The sequence below is a fragment of the Chaetura pelagica genome, unplaced genomic scaffold (genome assembly GCF_000747805.2).
Source record: "Chaetura pelagica isolate M959 unplaced genomic scaffold, ChaPel_1.0 scaffold119, whole genome shotgun sequence".
NCBI classification, from domain to species: domain Eukaryota; kingdom Metazoa; phylum Chordata; class Aves; order Apodiformes; family Apodidae; genus Chaetura; species Chaetura pelagica.
Genome location: NW_009954406.1, coordinates 2,956,158 through 2,973,246, shown reverse-complemented (window position 1 = coordinate 2,973,246; position 17,089 = coordinate 2,956,158). Strand labels below are relative to the sequence as shown.

Here is a 17,089-nt window from a genome sequence, read left to right as displayed (position 1 = left end):
CCAACACTTTTCAAAGTAAACATTTTCACAGGACACGCTATCATTCTGAAGCCACAGACACTGTGTGTGCATTAAGTTCATGAGTCTGCAGTATACCTGCTGTGCTGGGAATAAAACCAAGACCTCCAAAATGAAATATAAGCCTTTAGTTGCTAAAGGAGCACTGGCTAAAGACTTTCTCAGGTAAGTTCATCATGTGCGGTGATCAGCAGAGAACTGCAAACCACAGACTCTTACTGTGTGACAAATGTCTTTCACAGCTCCCGACTACCAAGCATATGCCTGTATTCACCATATTTCTTTTCCTACACAACAGGCCTATTTTGGAGCCCAAACACTTGGACTGAAGGTAGCCATCATCAAAACCTCCTCAAGCTTTCTCCTTGTGCTCCTGGATGCCCTGTGAAGGCCAGTTCCATACACAGGGCACTCCAGACAGGCTTGAGAAGGAAGGAGTCTATCTCATGATGAATGGTCTATACAGACCTACCCTGAGACATATCTCTTGCCCTGTGATGGAAAGCCTGATTCAAAAGTGGCCCAACACAGTGCAAGAACTCATCATTGGGCAGTTTCACCTCTTTGTTTGCAAATATCTAATTTAGATAGGTAACGCCTCAAGAATAATATACACTTCCTCATCTTCAAGGATTTGCATCACCAGAGTCAGCTGTGATTCCCAACTGCCTCACACCTGAGAGTGACCACTCACCTCAGAGGCTTGTGCAAGTAACTGATGAAGAATTGCACAAGATAATTACTCAGCTGTTGGGCTGTTTGTAAATAAAACAGACTGACAAAAAAAGTAACTTGCATTCTCCCCAGTGATCACTTTCCAGCAGCCTAGTTCACAGATTCACACAGAATCTTACGGGTCAGAAGAGACCTCAAAAGATCATCTAGTCCAACCCTCCTGCCAGAGCAGGATCACCTAGAGTACATCACATGATTTTAGAATCAGGAAATGAACAAGCACCCTAATAATTTTACTCAGTTCCGTGTTCTGATCATAAAGACATATTTGGCTCTATACTTATATGCCCAGTTATTTCAATACTGGTGAAATTAAGAACTGCAAACTATTCCATCACTGATTTTGCCTTATCAGTGAGTTTTATAGCTCCCAGAAGCTTAACCAGATCTTCACCGGTATTTGAGGACAGTATTTTAAATTTAACAAGCATCTGGTGAAAATCCGCACACAGTGAGATCAGCTGAAGCATGTCCTTCCTTCACCAGACATACCCAGCAGGTCCCTGTCTCCTCTCACTTCCCAGGAACATGGATCACTTCCAGTGAATGGATAACTCGGCTCTGCAATGAGCTTAATTTCACATACCAAGTTTAACAAGCAGATTAGGCATAAATCCCCATAATCACGTCTGGTCCCTTTATTCATTTTAGATAAATTAGCATGCAGAGCCAGAGAGTGCTTATGCCACACTGGCTGCCCAGACACACAGCTTTCTCTCACTCTCTGTACTTCTGACCCTTCCTAACAAAAGAGATGCAAGCAAATTACTGATGCTAAAGTACTTAGACCATGTTTTAAGCTGAGGATGAAGTTCAGCAAAAGCTCACCCACTACCCAAACACAGACTCCAAGCATGCTACCCAGCTAGAGCCAGCACCAAGGCTGAGTCTTCCACTGGAGTAAAAGGGCTCTGCTGAAGGTGAACTTTATGTGCTATGCTAGTTTTTCCTGAAATAGGGAATTCAGGAGATTCTGTAGGGTTTTTAATATAAAACTACAATTTTATTTTGTTTGGTACTTGGCACAAGCATTTTTTTAATAAATGACAGCATATATGGGGTTTTTTCTTCATTATCTGCCAGCATTTCTAGCAGCTGAAGTAAATACTAACTCCAGAAATCTACTCCACCTAATCCCCCCCTCTATTTTTTTGTGTGTAGTTTTTGGTTTTTTTAAAGGAAATTTAAAAAGCAGTCAGCAAAAACACCTATAATCTGTGAGTTAAGCAACAAAGTTTGTGGTGGTGCCTGCAAAGCAAAAGCCCAATGCTGGCTCATCTTAAGGCACTGTGTGCTGGGAAGTGCATACTTACATTCTGCAATGGTGAGGGGTGGGTAGGTTAGATAGAAACCCACCAGCTCAGCTGACAGCTGATTAAGAAGGTTGCTGGAAATAGTGCCATTGAGAGTTGTGCTTTGGTTGTTCACTACATAAAACAGAGTGACAGCTTGGGAGACATTGGAGGTGTTCAAAATCTGAAACAGAGGTAAAGAAATAAGGTGTAAATGTTTCAGCTCAATTGGAAAAAAGAAAAAAAGAGGAAAAAACCCAACAAAACAAAAAGCAAACCAAAACCAGTGCAAACAATCTGGGAAGAAACTCACTTGAACAACGGATTAGACTCAGCTCACTCAACATTATTTTGTAAAACAGTTTGTGATATTTTAATCACTGTTTAACACAGGCAGTTACTGGAGAACAGCAGCAGGCAGAAAAGGTACAGTCAGGACTGAAAATATTTTTCCTTGTTTCTTACCAGAAAAGATAAGATGAGGGAGAGGATGTTTATCACAAAAAAACTTCAGTATCTGATGCAGAGCTCACTCACTTTGCTGCCTTCCTACTGCAGTTATCTAGACCCACATCTTTTCCATGTGAAATTAAAGGATATCACGTGTCTTCTGGTCCTAGCATCATAAAATTACCAGCTCTCCTCCCCAGTTTAGCTCTATGCATGTCTCTTCCTGAGCCCAAATCCAATGACTGCACTTAAGAACCAATTCCATTTAGTGAGTACTGGATCAGATCTTCAAACATCAGTTTTATGCAGGAAGCAGAGAAGTGAAGGCAGGGCAGGAATGGAAATCTCATGCTCTAAGACAAGAGGGATGGTGTTTTGGCTACTGATACTGTAGGCAGGGCCAACAGCATTCATGAATGTTTTTTATTTACCCCATTTATATTATTTAAATAATGAAGTAAAAACATAAAACATGGTATAATAAAAGCATCAGAAGAGTATGGGCTCAGACCACAGGTCTGCCTCACCAGTGTCCACTTGCAAATGGCCAAGAGCAGAGGGCTGGATAATGAGCACAGGGCAAGAGAAGAGAACTCTCTTCTGCTATGTAAGGTTATGGTCTGAGCTATAAATTATAATCTTGGGTTTAAGAAGTGTTGAGAACCTTCATTCTATATGTTTGGCCAATTGCTTTCTGTAATGTCCGTACTTTTTCTCCAGTTACATCCAGCCACCTTCAAGATCTTATTATTCATTGTACTCTTGATCAGATATTACAGCTACATATGACACTACCTTTATAATGAATACTCTCACTAAGAGTAACTAACATGTCAGAATAACATATGCAGTAAAAATATACATTTAGAAGAATATTTGTATATATTTATTTTTATTTGAAATTCACTAAAATTATTTATCTGCGAACAGTAAAATTCAAACTCATGAAAATAACAGTAAGTTTTCTATAAATCATGCATTTGTAAGTTTTCCTGCAATAAATAAACCAATCTCATTTCAGATGAGAGAGTAAACTTACTTTCATAATGGCTATCAAGGACGTTATTTTGAAATACAAGCATACACATAGGAAAGAATAACCCAGAGAGTCCGACAACAGCCTCTGGCAAAGCACGAAACATTGTACCTGAACTGTTAAGTTGTTGCTGGTGTTTAAGACCTTTTTTTCAGCATCCTGAAATGCTCTCTGTAACCGTTGCTCCATGGTCTGAACAAATTTACATGAATGTATATTGTCTGTCTGACCCACAAACTGCAGCTCTGGAAAAGGAACAACATATTTGTATGTGGACCAATTTACAAATTAAGCACATTAAAATAATGACATAAGATCAGTTTGTCATTCAAGCACTGCACTAAACTACCTCTTTGTACAACTGAATTCATTGTTTTACAGCACTCTCAGCCCTCTCATAGCTTATGCTGTTCTGCTGCACTGATGCTTGCTGCACACAGGGGAGTTACACAGCGCCCCTGGGTCAGATGGCTGGGACCTCTGTCACATCCAAAGGGTCCAGCCAGAACAATATATGTATACATCATATGATCATGGTTCTCACCTGATTGTCCTCAAAAGAAACACATAGACTCCTGCACAGCCCATCAGTTAAAGTGCATTTTAACCAAATGCCAAAGCTTAGCCAAGCATCTTGGCTTGACTCATCCCTAGTGCAGCACCACTTCACCTCACAGCAGTGCCAACAGAGCTGCCAGCAGAGAAGCAGGCAGGACAGGGATGCACATACCAGCTTTCCTGCCTGCACGAGGAATGTCAACACGTGAAACCAAGGCAGAGCTTGTCCTGCTGCTGTGCCACAGAGCAGGGACTGAGGCAGGGCAGCAAAGGGGGACAAGGAGCATTGTCCCTGCACACCAAACCAGCCACACACACACGACCCCAGGGCAGGACCTCACTTACCTGTTTTCAGCTGGAAGTGGTAGGCAGGAAGGGGCTTCCAGGGCATGGCCAGGGCAGCCACAGACTGGAGATGTGGCACATGCTGCTTTATGTCTGCTGTGGCATTGCTAATGCCATAGGCAAGAAGCCTTTCAATTACAGCAGCTGGTATAAAAACCAGCCTGCCCCACGTGACGTAGTAACCAACGGTTACATTACTTGATTGCTCCAGGATTTCAACCTAAAACACACAAGGAAACTTGTTTTAAAAAATTTTGCTTGCAGTGCAACCATTATTTGATGGGATTTCTCATCCTGAATATAGTTCCCTTTCAGAGTTCTTATCCTGTGATTCCCTAAAAACCCTACAGGATCAGTTAGTGTTATTTCAGGCATAGCATTAGCAGAACTGCTCAGGGAGCTTTAGACCAAGCCCACCATGCAAAACATGCTTGGAATTGAAGCAGGGCAGTATTGCTACTATAGTTCACATACCTCGAATTCAGACTGAGGCTTCAGTCCTGTATATATACATTTTACTTATGAATGTAAAAATACAGAGAATCTAGAGAACATCCAGCTCCTTGCATCATATCAAAGATCACTGACTCTGTGCATGTGTCTACCATATCAGGTTTGGAGACAGTTTTTTGAAATACAAAAGTTCCCAATATTTGATTCTTCAACCTGAAATGTCTCTTCTATACTATTTGTCCTATACTGCTCCAGCTGGTTAAAGCTATCACCTATGTGAGTAGAAATAACAAACTACAAGACTGAACATACTGTGAGCCAAAGCAGAAGTTGAATTTTACCTTGAAAATCTGTGTTTTCCAAAAAGTTTAAGTCCTGGAACTGGCCCTCCACACTAAGGTTTAGCTTATTTCCTCCATTAGAAAAAGGCAGCTCCTCTCAGGTATACAAGAAGGTGGGAGAATAAGTCTGACAGTTTTTATGGTTGCTGCTGAGATGCAGAAATATATAATTTCCAAACTGACTAATATAATCTAAACTTGTAGCTATAGAGCATGGGGACAAAAATCAACCTGATGTCCTCAATTTGAGAAAAATTGATTTTTTCCTTCCCAGTGGTGAGTAACTCATAATGGCCTTGGACTCAGCACAAGCCCCTGCTTAAGTACACAAGAAAATGTGTTGCAGAGAAGAGTGTCCCAGCAATCCACCTAACCCAGCTCTTACACCCAGCAACGCAGAGGCTCAGGCAATTTAATTGCAAAGTGATGAACATGTCTCCCTCATTTATTTTCAATAAAACATGCTTTCTCCCTGCTTAGGATTTTCTCCTGTGGAATTTCACTTGTCAGGTAGTCGGTTTTCAACCCAGGGAGCAGATGACAGCAATGAGACCCCATTTATAAGCCCTGCTCTTGCAAGTGATCCAGGCACTGGGCTGACCATGAACCAGAGTCACCTCTGAGCTGCAGAGGGAGGAAGAAACTGCTGTCAGTAGTTATATCCCAGAACACACCAAAAGGAATTTGCATTTCTCCCTTCCACTTCATCAAATATAAAGGCAAATACTTTGAAGAGGTCCTTATATTTTTAGAGCCCAGGGTGGGTGCCACCTATGCCTGCTTTCCATTGGACAGCTCATTGTTCCCCTCCAAGAGGCTTCCTGCATCCAGAGATGCCACTGGAGCTGCAACCTGCTGGGATCCTCTTGGTAGGAGAGCTGTTTCAGTGAGATTGTGCAGGCAAGCTTACCTGAGCACTGACATTTTGGTTGAAAGCCTGTCTCAGCACTTGGTTGAGTCCTTTTCTCACACTGTCCTTGAAGGGATTGCTGATCAGCATCCTCCTTGTGTTCAGAAACAGAACTGTGGGAGAGCAAAAGCCACACATTGGTTTGAGACACCACCATGCTACTGATTGCTTTTTAAAATAGTTTTATGTTTTGTTAGCTTGGTGAAGATCATCAAAGCAGCTCAGATTTACAGCAGCTCCAATGGGAGCAAGAACCGCAGGGGCTCAGCAGCATCCCCAAGTTCCCTATTCATCCCATGGCAATAACCCATTGCTTCCAGAGTGAGATCTAATAAATGCAATTTCTTTAGCAACAGCAAGTCTTTGTTGTTCTGAGTGACGTATGATGCAGAGAGACTGGTGCGGCATCCTCAGGGGACTGAGCTGGTGCTGCACAGGCAGCCCTCAGTAAATGATGTGTGCTTCATACCTTCACAGCCAGAGTGAAATAAATAATGTGTTCTTCCACACATTTTTAATTAGCACAATTAATAGTTGTGCTAAAATTATTTTCCATTTAGGAAGTGTCTGAACACTTCCTTAATTAACATTACAACTAGCTTTTTCTTTTATAATTTGCAGAAATATTTTTTTATAGCTGCACTTCATTATTTTTAATCATATACTGTATACAAGCTACTTCTGTACTCAGTTGTTGTACTCATCTTACTACTGATGTGCTACTAAACACACATGAGATCCAAAAGCTGCTTATTTAATTTTATTCAATATCATTCCCAGAAAAGCTGTGGATGCCTCCTTCCTGGAGGTGCTCACGACCAGGCTAGATGGAGCTTATCATAACTTGGTCTAGTGGGAGGTACCCCTGTTCATAGCAGGGGGCTTGGAACTAGATGGTCTTTAAGGTTCCTTCCAACCCAATCTATTATTCTATGATTCAGTTCTCTACCAAGTCATAAACCCTTTTATGTAACTATTCTCCTTTGCTGAAATCTCCAAGATATACAAATCTTCTGGTGCTGCACTGTGCTACTTTAAGGAGTCCATACGAAGTCTGGGCAAGAAATGTCTCCAGACCTCTTTAGTTCACAGTTCTAACAGCTAAGAAAAAGCTGTCTGTAAAAAAACAGAGCCACAAGTGGTACTGCTCACTGAGAAAGCTTAAACTCCTCCTATTTTGAAGGGTACATTCCTAAATACTAAACATCATTTTCAAAAGAATCTTTAATTATAGAATTAGGTGTTTATATAAAAACAGAATGATTTATACGTAGAGAGTGACAAAGACTGAGGCAGGTTACTGCACTGTCTTCTTCAGTAGCACAGACTCCTTAATGCAAAGCAGAGACCAAACCATCGTGACATATTCGGCTGTCCTTCCACGTGGGTGGTTCTGTGAGATCCCTGCAGTGACCCACTGAACTTTAAAGCACCTGATCGGGCTACTTCAGTTAACACACCACTGTAAAATTAAAGCTACAAATAAAGCAAATGCTACCCCTATACTAGCAACCCTTCTTTTATCTGTCTGGTTTGCCAGTGCAGCCTTGACCCCAGATTACTCCCTAATGCCCCACATTGACGCTTGAGTGTACTTCCCACTCATCACCAGCTGCCCCTCATAGACAAGAGAGGCCTTTCAGTAAATTCTGTGGCTCCACGTACCTGTTTTAACCATAAGGTTCCTGGAGAGCTGGCAATCCAGGGGAGGAGCTGCTGTCATGTTAGCAAAAGCGGCTGCCGTGGTTTCAGGAGGAGCAGAGGTGTTTTCCACTGGAGTAGGGGGAAGCCTAGTTGCTTTCACTGATGCTGTAATAGATGTCAAAGGTGCTGTAATTGTCAGTGGGTACGGGGTTGACGTTTTGGTGATTTCTGAGCTTGGGAACTTCTGGGTGTCAGTTACTGTTGTTTCTATCTGCCTTGGTAGGTGTGCTGTGGGTGCGAGTGTGGAAGCTGTGACCGTGCTGCTGTTAGGGGTTATGAGCATAGCTGTCATGTTCATGGGTGATGCAATTGTGTTCCTTGTTGGAAAATGAAAATCTGCATGTGTTCCTACCAAGCTTAGATCTGATGCCAAGTTTGTGGCAGTGTTATTTTTAGTTAGTATCGGTGTGCTTAAAGCCATCACAGATGGCAAAGGTGTGTTTTCAGTGCCTAGAGAAAAGAAGGAAGAAGCTAGCACTGGTGAAGCTGGAGATGATTTTCTTGTTAGTGGTTTTGCTTCTGAAGTTCCTACTGTAGGTATTGCACCAGAAGATACTCCAGATAACACTGTAATGACAGAATGGGTAAAGTTGGTTGTTGACAAAAAAGGAGAAGTTAATGGTGTTGGTGATGCATGGACAGAAGTTATGATGACTGACTGCAGAGCACTGGTGGTAGGGGTTTGCAATGGGATGCCCTTGGTGGCTTTCTTAGATACATTACTGGGAACTAGACTATGTCTTGTAGCACTTGTGTCCCACTCCTCCACAATAAATGTATCTGGATTTTTATCAGCTATAACCAGATAACCAGAGGACTCTAATGGGTCATCTGCAAATTCTGAAAAATTTCCAGAACCAGTGTCTTCTTCTGCAATAAAACTATGCAAGAGAGTTGGGCTAGAGGGCTTGGTTATGGGAAACAGGGGCTTGGTTGGCAGTGTGCTGTGGGTGGCACTGCTCCCATAGCTGGCTGAAAAAGTCAAGTTGTCAGTGAGGGGAAAAGCCAACACTGGTGTTGTGTCTAAGGTTTTTGTCAGTAAAGCTGTCTTTCCTACATTAGTTGCTTGTGATTCTAGAGAGCTGGGGAAAGCACTCGTATCATGAACAGGAGGCACTTCATAGTGCATACTGAGGTTAATGTCTCCAATAGTGAAGACATTAGCGACATTTCCCACTGTGCTCCCATGCTTTCTTTGCAGGGGGTCAGGCACTGTCAAAGTGATACCAGGGGATGAATACTGAGCAGATGTCTTCAGTGCAAATTCACCTACATCAAATTCTGGAAAACTATTCGACTGAATTCCAGCAAAGGGCAAACTTGAAATATTTTTACTAAAGTTTGCATATGCATAGTTTGCTGAAGAGGTGGAGAAGAGTGACTGTTTGTTTGTAGTAATTTTTTTTTGCAGACTTGAGACTTCTGAGTATGGCACATGGTACTCAGTTTCCAGTGGAGAAGTACTTGGAGGAACTTCTTTCACTGCCATTTTGACTGAAGTTTTTCCTGAAGGAATACTAATGTCAGCTGAAGACAGCAATGTTGTATCAGTAGGAGCAAAAGTTGCAACTTCAGGAGAGATGACAGGATCTAAATTGCTTTCAGAGTCTGCACTCAAAATCCCAGAAAAACCAGAACCCTGGCTGTCCATTCCCGTTGTCATGGAAACCAGTGATGACTGCATACTCCATGCTGGAGGCACAACAGAGGCAAGATGCTTTCTATCAACTGAATGTGAAGTCTCACCAGAGGTAAAATTATTTAAAGTTCTTGGAGGTAAATATTCTGCATTTGAGGTCACAAGAGTGGGTACCCTCATATTTCTGTTTTTATTTGCAGTCACACCAGGACTTTCTGCAGCACCGGGTGGAAAACGTGCAGTCGCAAAGGCACTAGTAGCAGATGTATTTGTGATAGCAGGTTCAGGTTTTGAAAAGCCTGTAGTGGAAGAAATTGACAGCACTGCAGCTAAATCAGGACTGGTCATGCCTGTTTCCAACACAGTAGCTAGTATCTTTAATCCTCTAGGGAGCTTATTCGTTTGGATTTCTGGAGAAACTTTGGAAAGCCAAGATCCATAAGGAAGAACACTATTAGCAGTGAAGTTTGTGGATGTCTTTGCTGTCATGCCTCTCATGAAAGGCTGTTGAGCTGTTCTTGCCACAGGAAAGCCATCAGACGTTGGGAGAGTCTGTGCAGAAGTGGTTGGCAACTGCACACTCTTTGCCTGATAAGCTCCATCAGTCAGGTCTTCTGCAAAAGGCTGACTCAGAGCCACCACCGTGTGCTGCAAGGAAACAGTCAAAGGGATCTGCAAAGTCTCCTCATCAGCTGCTGCTGCACGGGGACTGTTCGCGTGAGCTACTCTAGTAAAGGTGTCATTAGTCTCACTTAGCAAGGGAGACCTTGTGCTTGGTAAAGAGGATCGTGTTGCATTTCTAAAGAGAATATCTGTTTTGCTTCTAAATCCTGGTTCTGGCAGCATCTCATTTCGAGTGTGCTCTGCATCTGGAATCACTGATTTTGGCAATGAAGGGGAAGACGTGCTCGCTGTCGTGCTGGAGACCGCAGCCAGGCTCTCAGAAGCTGATGACATGAAAGGTGCACTGGTAGAGCCTGTAGTGCAATTAGTCAGTGCAGTGGAAGACTGAGGATTACTTATTTGGGGTATTAGATGTGGAGTACTCACAGGATGGAAGACTGATGTAGGAACTGCTTTATCCTGAAAAACTGGTGATGACAGAGGAGTGATATCACTGTTTCTATCAGTCAACTCTGCCGTAAATGGCTGATGGTCTAGTTTTACTCCAGTAGAAGATACATTATACATACTCCCATTAGTAAACCATGACAGGCTTCTGGAAGTTACTGGCAGGGAAGGCTGATATGGTTTTGATATAGGAATATCAGAGTATACAGACAAAAAAGAGGTCTTTTCTGAATGAGACCCTTTTCCCATTATTTCTGTGAAATGCACTGTTGTTGATCCAAGAAGACTGAAAGGCATGGAACCTGTAAACAACTTGCCACTGGGATTCACTGTATGGGAATGTACTACAGTGACCATGCTTGGAGAACTATTTCTGCTTTCACTAACCTGTGAGCTGGCTGAATCTGTGTTGAAGAAAACTTCAGGATCTGCAGACAAAGGCACTCTGATGGGCAGTACAGCTGGTTTAGAAAAGTTAATGGTATGAGGTGACTGAATTACCAATGAGGAGAATGATGGTGATGGAATAGCAGCAAGCATCTCTGATCCTGAGGTGTTTTCTTTTGAAATGGAGAGTGTTTGTAATGGTATTAGCTGAAATGGCACAGCTGTACTCAAATGTGTCACTGGTGGTGTAGTGGACAATGTGGCAAACATACCAAGTTGAGGCAAACCTGATACAGCAGCTGTTTCATCTGTATCTTGAGAGGATGACCTCAGAAGCAACTCAGCTGAAACTTCAGCAGGTTCCTGGGATGCACTGTTTCCACTGCCTTGATAAAGGGTGGGCGACAGATGACTTTGATCCAAAGTCCTGGTATGTGTGCCAGACAGGGTTGTTTTTATCATCTGAAGCAAGTTTGCATTCTCCAAAGTATGCCCCATAGAAATATCAGCTACTGAGGAAGTCTTAGTTTCTGTGGAAGGCCGTGTTGGTGATAGTATAGATCTCCAATTAGGAAAAGATCCTGTAGAAGGAGCAACATTGATATGCTGTTGCCTGATACCTGTAAAATAATAAGTCAAATGAGTGTATTCTTCCCCCCAAAAAAGAAAGGTTGTTCTCTTGTTGCAATAAACCACAAAACAAAACGCATTAAATTTAGTGAGCTGCTTTTTTATTCAAAGGGAATAAAAATTCAGAAAAATTTAAAAATAAACCCACCACAAAAATAAGTGAAAGTTAAAATATGGCAGATTATAAAGCCCTCACGTAATTTCATCTGACAGAAGAATAAGGAAAGCTTCCTAGACCACACTATTTCAAAATACTAGGATAGTTCAACATATTAAAAGACACCTCCCGAAGCTTGGGAAAATTCTTGAGGTTATCATCAGTCACCCTGTGTCAAAATATTATCTGAGAAGATGGGCTTAGAAGCACTGTAGAAGGGGAATAGCTGTTGATGAGCAAGCTTCACTGAGTTGGCATGCAGTCTGACATGGGAATAGAGTCAGCATTGGCTGGGATCCCGTAGGATGCATCTGGAGGTGCTCATCTTGCCAGTTCTAATAATGCATAGAATTATAGACACAAAAGGAAGAAAATAAAGCAGGGATGAACACGAGGAGAGGGGTGTAAGATCCCAAATAAATTAGGAAATTAAACTCCTTTTTTGACATGTGCAGATGTACAACCAAGCATTTCAAACACCACTTTACTCTACATTCAACACCATAATGTTCCTAGGCTTTGTTTTCTTAAAATGATTACAGATGTTCTAAAATTGTAGCATGAGAAATCTCACATTCCTGATAATTTAAAGATTAAGATTCACTCAAGAATAAAATTGAAGGGGTTTTATCCCCTTCCCCCCTCACCCAAGATAATAGATCAAAACTCAGTACTGGTACTTACCATGCCAGGCTGTGCCACTTGCATAGTTAAACAGATGCATGATATGGAACCAGTCACTGCCCTCCAACTCACAGAATCATAGAATGCTTTCAGTTGGAAGGGACCTTAAAGATCATCTAATCCCAACCCCCCTGCACAGGCAGGGACACCTCCCCCTTAATCAGGTTGCTCAGAGCCCCATCCAACCTGGCCTTGAACGCTTCCAGGGATGGGCCTTCCACAGCTTCTCTCAGCAACCTGTTGCAGTGTCTCACCACCCTCACACTGAAGAACTTCCTCCTAATGTCTAACCTAAATCTCCCAACTTCCAGTTTTGATCCATTCCCTCTTGCCCTGTCACTACCCTCTCTGGTGAAAAGCCCCTCCCCAGCTTTCCTGTAGGCCCCCTTCAGGCACTGGAAGGCTTCTATAAGGTCTCCCCAGTGCCTTCTCTTCTCCAGGCTGAACAGCCCCAACTCTCTCACTGGATCAGACACAGAGGATGCCACCTTCTCCACACCCACAATGGCATGGATGAATAAGGAGGGGCAGACTTTGAGATATAAATCAGGCTGGACCTTAGTTCCAGCCACTGACAAAGGGAGTCAGCTCGAACAAACAGGAGCCAGCAGCATAATACCATACAGCACAAGGGAGGAAAATGGGTCACACTGCACCTATTTAAAGCTAAGTCTCTTTCCTGTGATGTCTTTGTGCTACAACGCCCATCATCCATATGCACAGGCCAAAGTAGACGATTAGACCAGCTCCTTCAGGCTCCTGTGTGCATTCAACAGGAACGTGCTCGAATTACGTTTACTGTGACATTTTCACTCTATAAACAAAAATAATCCACAAAAACTCCCAAGTAAGCACACCACAGATCTTCCATTTTACCCCCATATTTAAGAGTTTTATTAAACTATGGTGGAGAATGGTCATTACTATCATCCCTCCATTGAAATGCAAGAATGAATACAGAATCCAGAAACAAATTGTTTCAGGGGAGCAGCTCCAGGAGGGGGAGCAGCTCCAGGAGGGGGAGCAGCTCCAGGAGGGGGAGCAGCACAGAGCTCTGCCTTCCTAGCAACTAAAAAAAAAGTCTCCAGACCTTTCAATGAACACAGGCTACCTTGTGTACTAGCACTTTTAAGAAAAGCAAAGAAGCAACTCCAGGAGGGGGAGCAGCTCCAGGAGGGGGAGCAGCTCCAGGAGGGGGAGCAGCTCCAGGAGGGGGAGCAGCACAGAGCTCTGCCTTCCTAGCAACTAAAAAAAAAGTCTCCAGACCTTTCAATGAACACAGGCTACCTTGTGTACTAGCACTTTTAAGAAAAGCAAAGGTAGGCAGGCACAGGATCACCTACAGCAACAAGAGGTAAGCAGGCTAAAGGGAAACCCTATCAGCCTTAATGGAATTGCAACAGATCAGCAGGCTGGACAGGAGGCTGCAGGGTCCCCTGGGACCTGACCAACCAGGAGAGGTTTGCAAAGTAATGGTTTTGTACCTGCACCATGGCTGCTGGTGTGTCACTGGGGGACCTGAGACCTAAATGATTGGTGCAGCCTAATTTCTGATATTCTACATGCTCCATCATATGCTGGGAGGACAGTCCAGTTCAGCGTATTTTGGAGGCTTTTCCTTCTCTCTTACAGTCAAGCAGCTTTTTAATGAAAGGTAGGAAAGATGACATGTACTTTGCTCAGCTAAAATACATTCAAACGTATGCTGGAAATTAAGTCCTAGATAATGTGCTTTGCAAAATCAGGCCTAGGGCAGCCTGAAGCTTAAATTTCTTTAAGGTCATCTCAGCTGACAAAGTCATCAGTACCCGATCTGTTACACCTCAAGTTTGTTTCACCTCTGAACTGAAAGTCCATACCAAAAAGTGAATGCAAAGTCTTCACATGGGATTTCATCTAGCACTTAGTGAACACAAGTCCTAAAAGGGAATTAAACAAGTCAATGTTTTCTTGCTTTCTAAAATAATAAAATCTATTGACATCAATCCACACAGTATGCACCAATCTTCCTCTATTTCTTCACACTTTGGTTTAATGAGAATGCTTACAAGCAGAGACAATGTAAACGTGAAGTAAGTGTTGATGTTAACACATTTTGACAAGAAGAAAAGCTCAAATAATGCAAAGTAGATAAAACACTGAAAAAAAATATCCTCTAACCACTGCTAATTTTAGTCCTTCAGTTCTTATTTCTTCTATTCCAGAGCAACTAGCAACTGTTTTGTTTACTTCCATTAATGCAGTAAAGCTCTAAAGAAAGTGAAGGTTAAAAAACTTTAATTCATATTCTAATAACTGAAATACACTACTAGTATTCCACTGCCATATTTTACTTGATTCTACCTTTATGGAAAGATACTGACCATCAATATCCATTTCACACTACTGCCATAAATCCAACATCCTGGTAGTGAATGAACGCAGCAAGCAAAAGGTGAAATTACCTTCCCAATACACTGAGTTTAAACTGAAGTACATGTCTTTTACTCGATATCAACAACTGCAGATCCTTATCAAATACTGTGCAAACTAAGACCACACCGGGGAAAAAGGGAGGGTGTTGAATATTTCACTTTTACATCTAGCAACAATTGAAAGCTCTTGATGAAAGGAGAAGACAACCAATTCAAATCAACATGAAAGTCACAAGGAGAACTCCAACCCGCATACATTGTGCACTGAGCCACTGCTTGTACATACCAGTAGCTGTTTCTCATGTCTCAGGATGAGCTGTTATACTTTCATACTTCAAGCTACTGACTAATCACCACTTCCAGCAATCCTAAAACCTATTTAGCAGTAACCTCATTACAACAACCACCGATTAGGGACCTTTCCATCTGCAATACTGAGAAACATTTCAACAAAATGTCACAGCAGGAAATGAAAATTTGATCCAGTTTGAGAAAAATTGTGGATTTATAGTTTCTGAGCCCTTTTGTGCACACTTAAAGGAACAACAAGGACCAAAGCAGAGCACAGAGGTGACCAAGAGGAAGACCAACATTTCCCCCACTCCCCTCTACCAAAATGGAAAGATTAGCAATAGGGAGCACACCAGCGTAAGCACCCCATGCCCACCAAAAGTTTGAAGATTATGCATACATCTAATTAATGTGAAACAGTAAAAAAAAGATAATGAAGTTATGGGCCTCTGAAGCAAGAGGTCTCACTTATTGTTCAACTTCTGTCCCTGCTCCTGAGACACCACAGTTGCATGTTATTCTTAAAATAATTTTGGTTATTTCTAGTGAGACAACTAGTTGCTAAGCAAATCTCTGGAAAAAGTAGTGGCTAATGAAAACACCTGTTTTCCATGCCGATAAGATCTGTATTTCAAAGAATCACAGAATATCGCATGTTGGAAGGGACCCATAAGGATCAAGTCCTACACGTTCTGCCACTTATGAGCCACTAGGAAAGAGCAACTCAAAGCACAGAGAAATCCAAACATTAGATTACATAAGCAATCTGGATTTCCTACAAGTCAAAATCAATCAGGCCTAAGACAAAGTGATTCCAAAGCTGACTTAAAAAAAAACACTTATGCAAAACAAAATTACTTACAAACACATAAAAATAACAACCTACCTACAAGAGAAGTACTGCTGAGAGATACCATTTACCACTTCACCCCAGTCTACCCAGCAATAGAGGTCATTATTGCAGGGCTGCATCACCTCTTAAAAACAATGCCACTACTATACTAAAAAATGATATTTTTTTTTCCTTCTCACAAGTATGAAGTTTCCTGCTTATTATTATTTGACCATGACAGACCGAGTGATCAGTCAGATCTGACTGATATGAGTTACAACAGGGAATTAACCAGAAAAAGAATCTCTGTTACACCAGTGGAAATAGGCACAACCCAACTCACAGCATGAAGCAATTTGAAGAATTTTAAGCCACCACATTATGAAGTTAGCATCAACATGTATGTTTTATGAGCCACTTCGGAGTTTCCTCAAATGTTAATTCTTTTTTTTTTATTCCTTAAGAGTTTACAATTGGGAAAATGGCACAAGGGATGCAGGTCCAAGGATATGAAATATGCTAGCAATAAAAGACACAAATACTCAAAGCACTTCTAAAAATAGTTATGTAGCTATGAAAATGTTACTCTTACTCCTTGTGTAGAATGGTAGAATTTAATTATGCCTTCATATCATCTGTTATTCCAGCCACATTTTAACAAAATTACATCACAACCTATGCATGGTATACATCTCACTGTTGGCACCATTCCACAAAGACATTTGCAGCTTAATTTCACCCCTTTGGCATAACATTTAACCTGTAGGCAAGTTCTAGCCACGTTAGAAAGCCTACCTACAAACCCCTGTACATGGTGCCTGCAGCCTGAGCCCCACCTGATTCTGTGAAGAGTTTATCCTGTCAAGAGTTACAGTAACTGAGTTAACTGATTCTCACATCTGTTTTGGTTGTAACTTTTTCCAAGTTAGATATTGGCATTCCAAACCCAAAATTCTCACCTGAGGATTCAAACAGATGATTTTACCAGCACCTAAAGTTGTTCACATCTTAGCCTTTATTCACATGTAACAGTCAACAGCTACAAGAGCCAGTCATTAAAAACAAGCAGCATCTCCTGTCAAAAGACAACCTCTTCCCAGTGATCTTAGAAAATTATATTTGAAAGCTATTAATATTTTTTT

The 17,089-nt window shown here is 41.8% G+C and overlaps 1 protein-coding gene across 1 annotated transcript in view; it reads right to left on the bottom strand.

Annotated features, from left to right (window-relative positions):
• The window catches only part of KIAA1549L (KIAA1549-like ortholog), a 65,585-nt gene extending 53,135 nt beyond the window's left edge, over positions 1-12,450 (bottom strand). The window contains exons 1-6 of the mRNA XM_010004273.1: positions 12,411-12,450; positions 7,804-11,559; positions 6,139-6,251; positions 4,435-4,654; positions 3,643-3,776; positions 2,067-2,229 (exon numbers count right to left, since the gene is read on the bottom strand). Of these exons, the coding sequence (XP_010002575.1) occupies positions 2,067-2,229; positions 3,643-3,776; positions 4,435-4,654; positions 6,139-6,251; positions 7,804-11,559; positions 12,411-12,450 (4,426 nt within the window). The remainder of the gene's footprint in view (positions 1-2,066; positions 2,230-3,642; positions 3,777-4,434; positions 4,655-6,138; positions 6,252-7,803; positions 11,560-12,410) is intronic.
• Between the last annotated feature and the right edge of the window lie 4,639 nt (positions 12,451-17,089).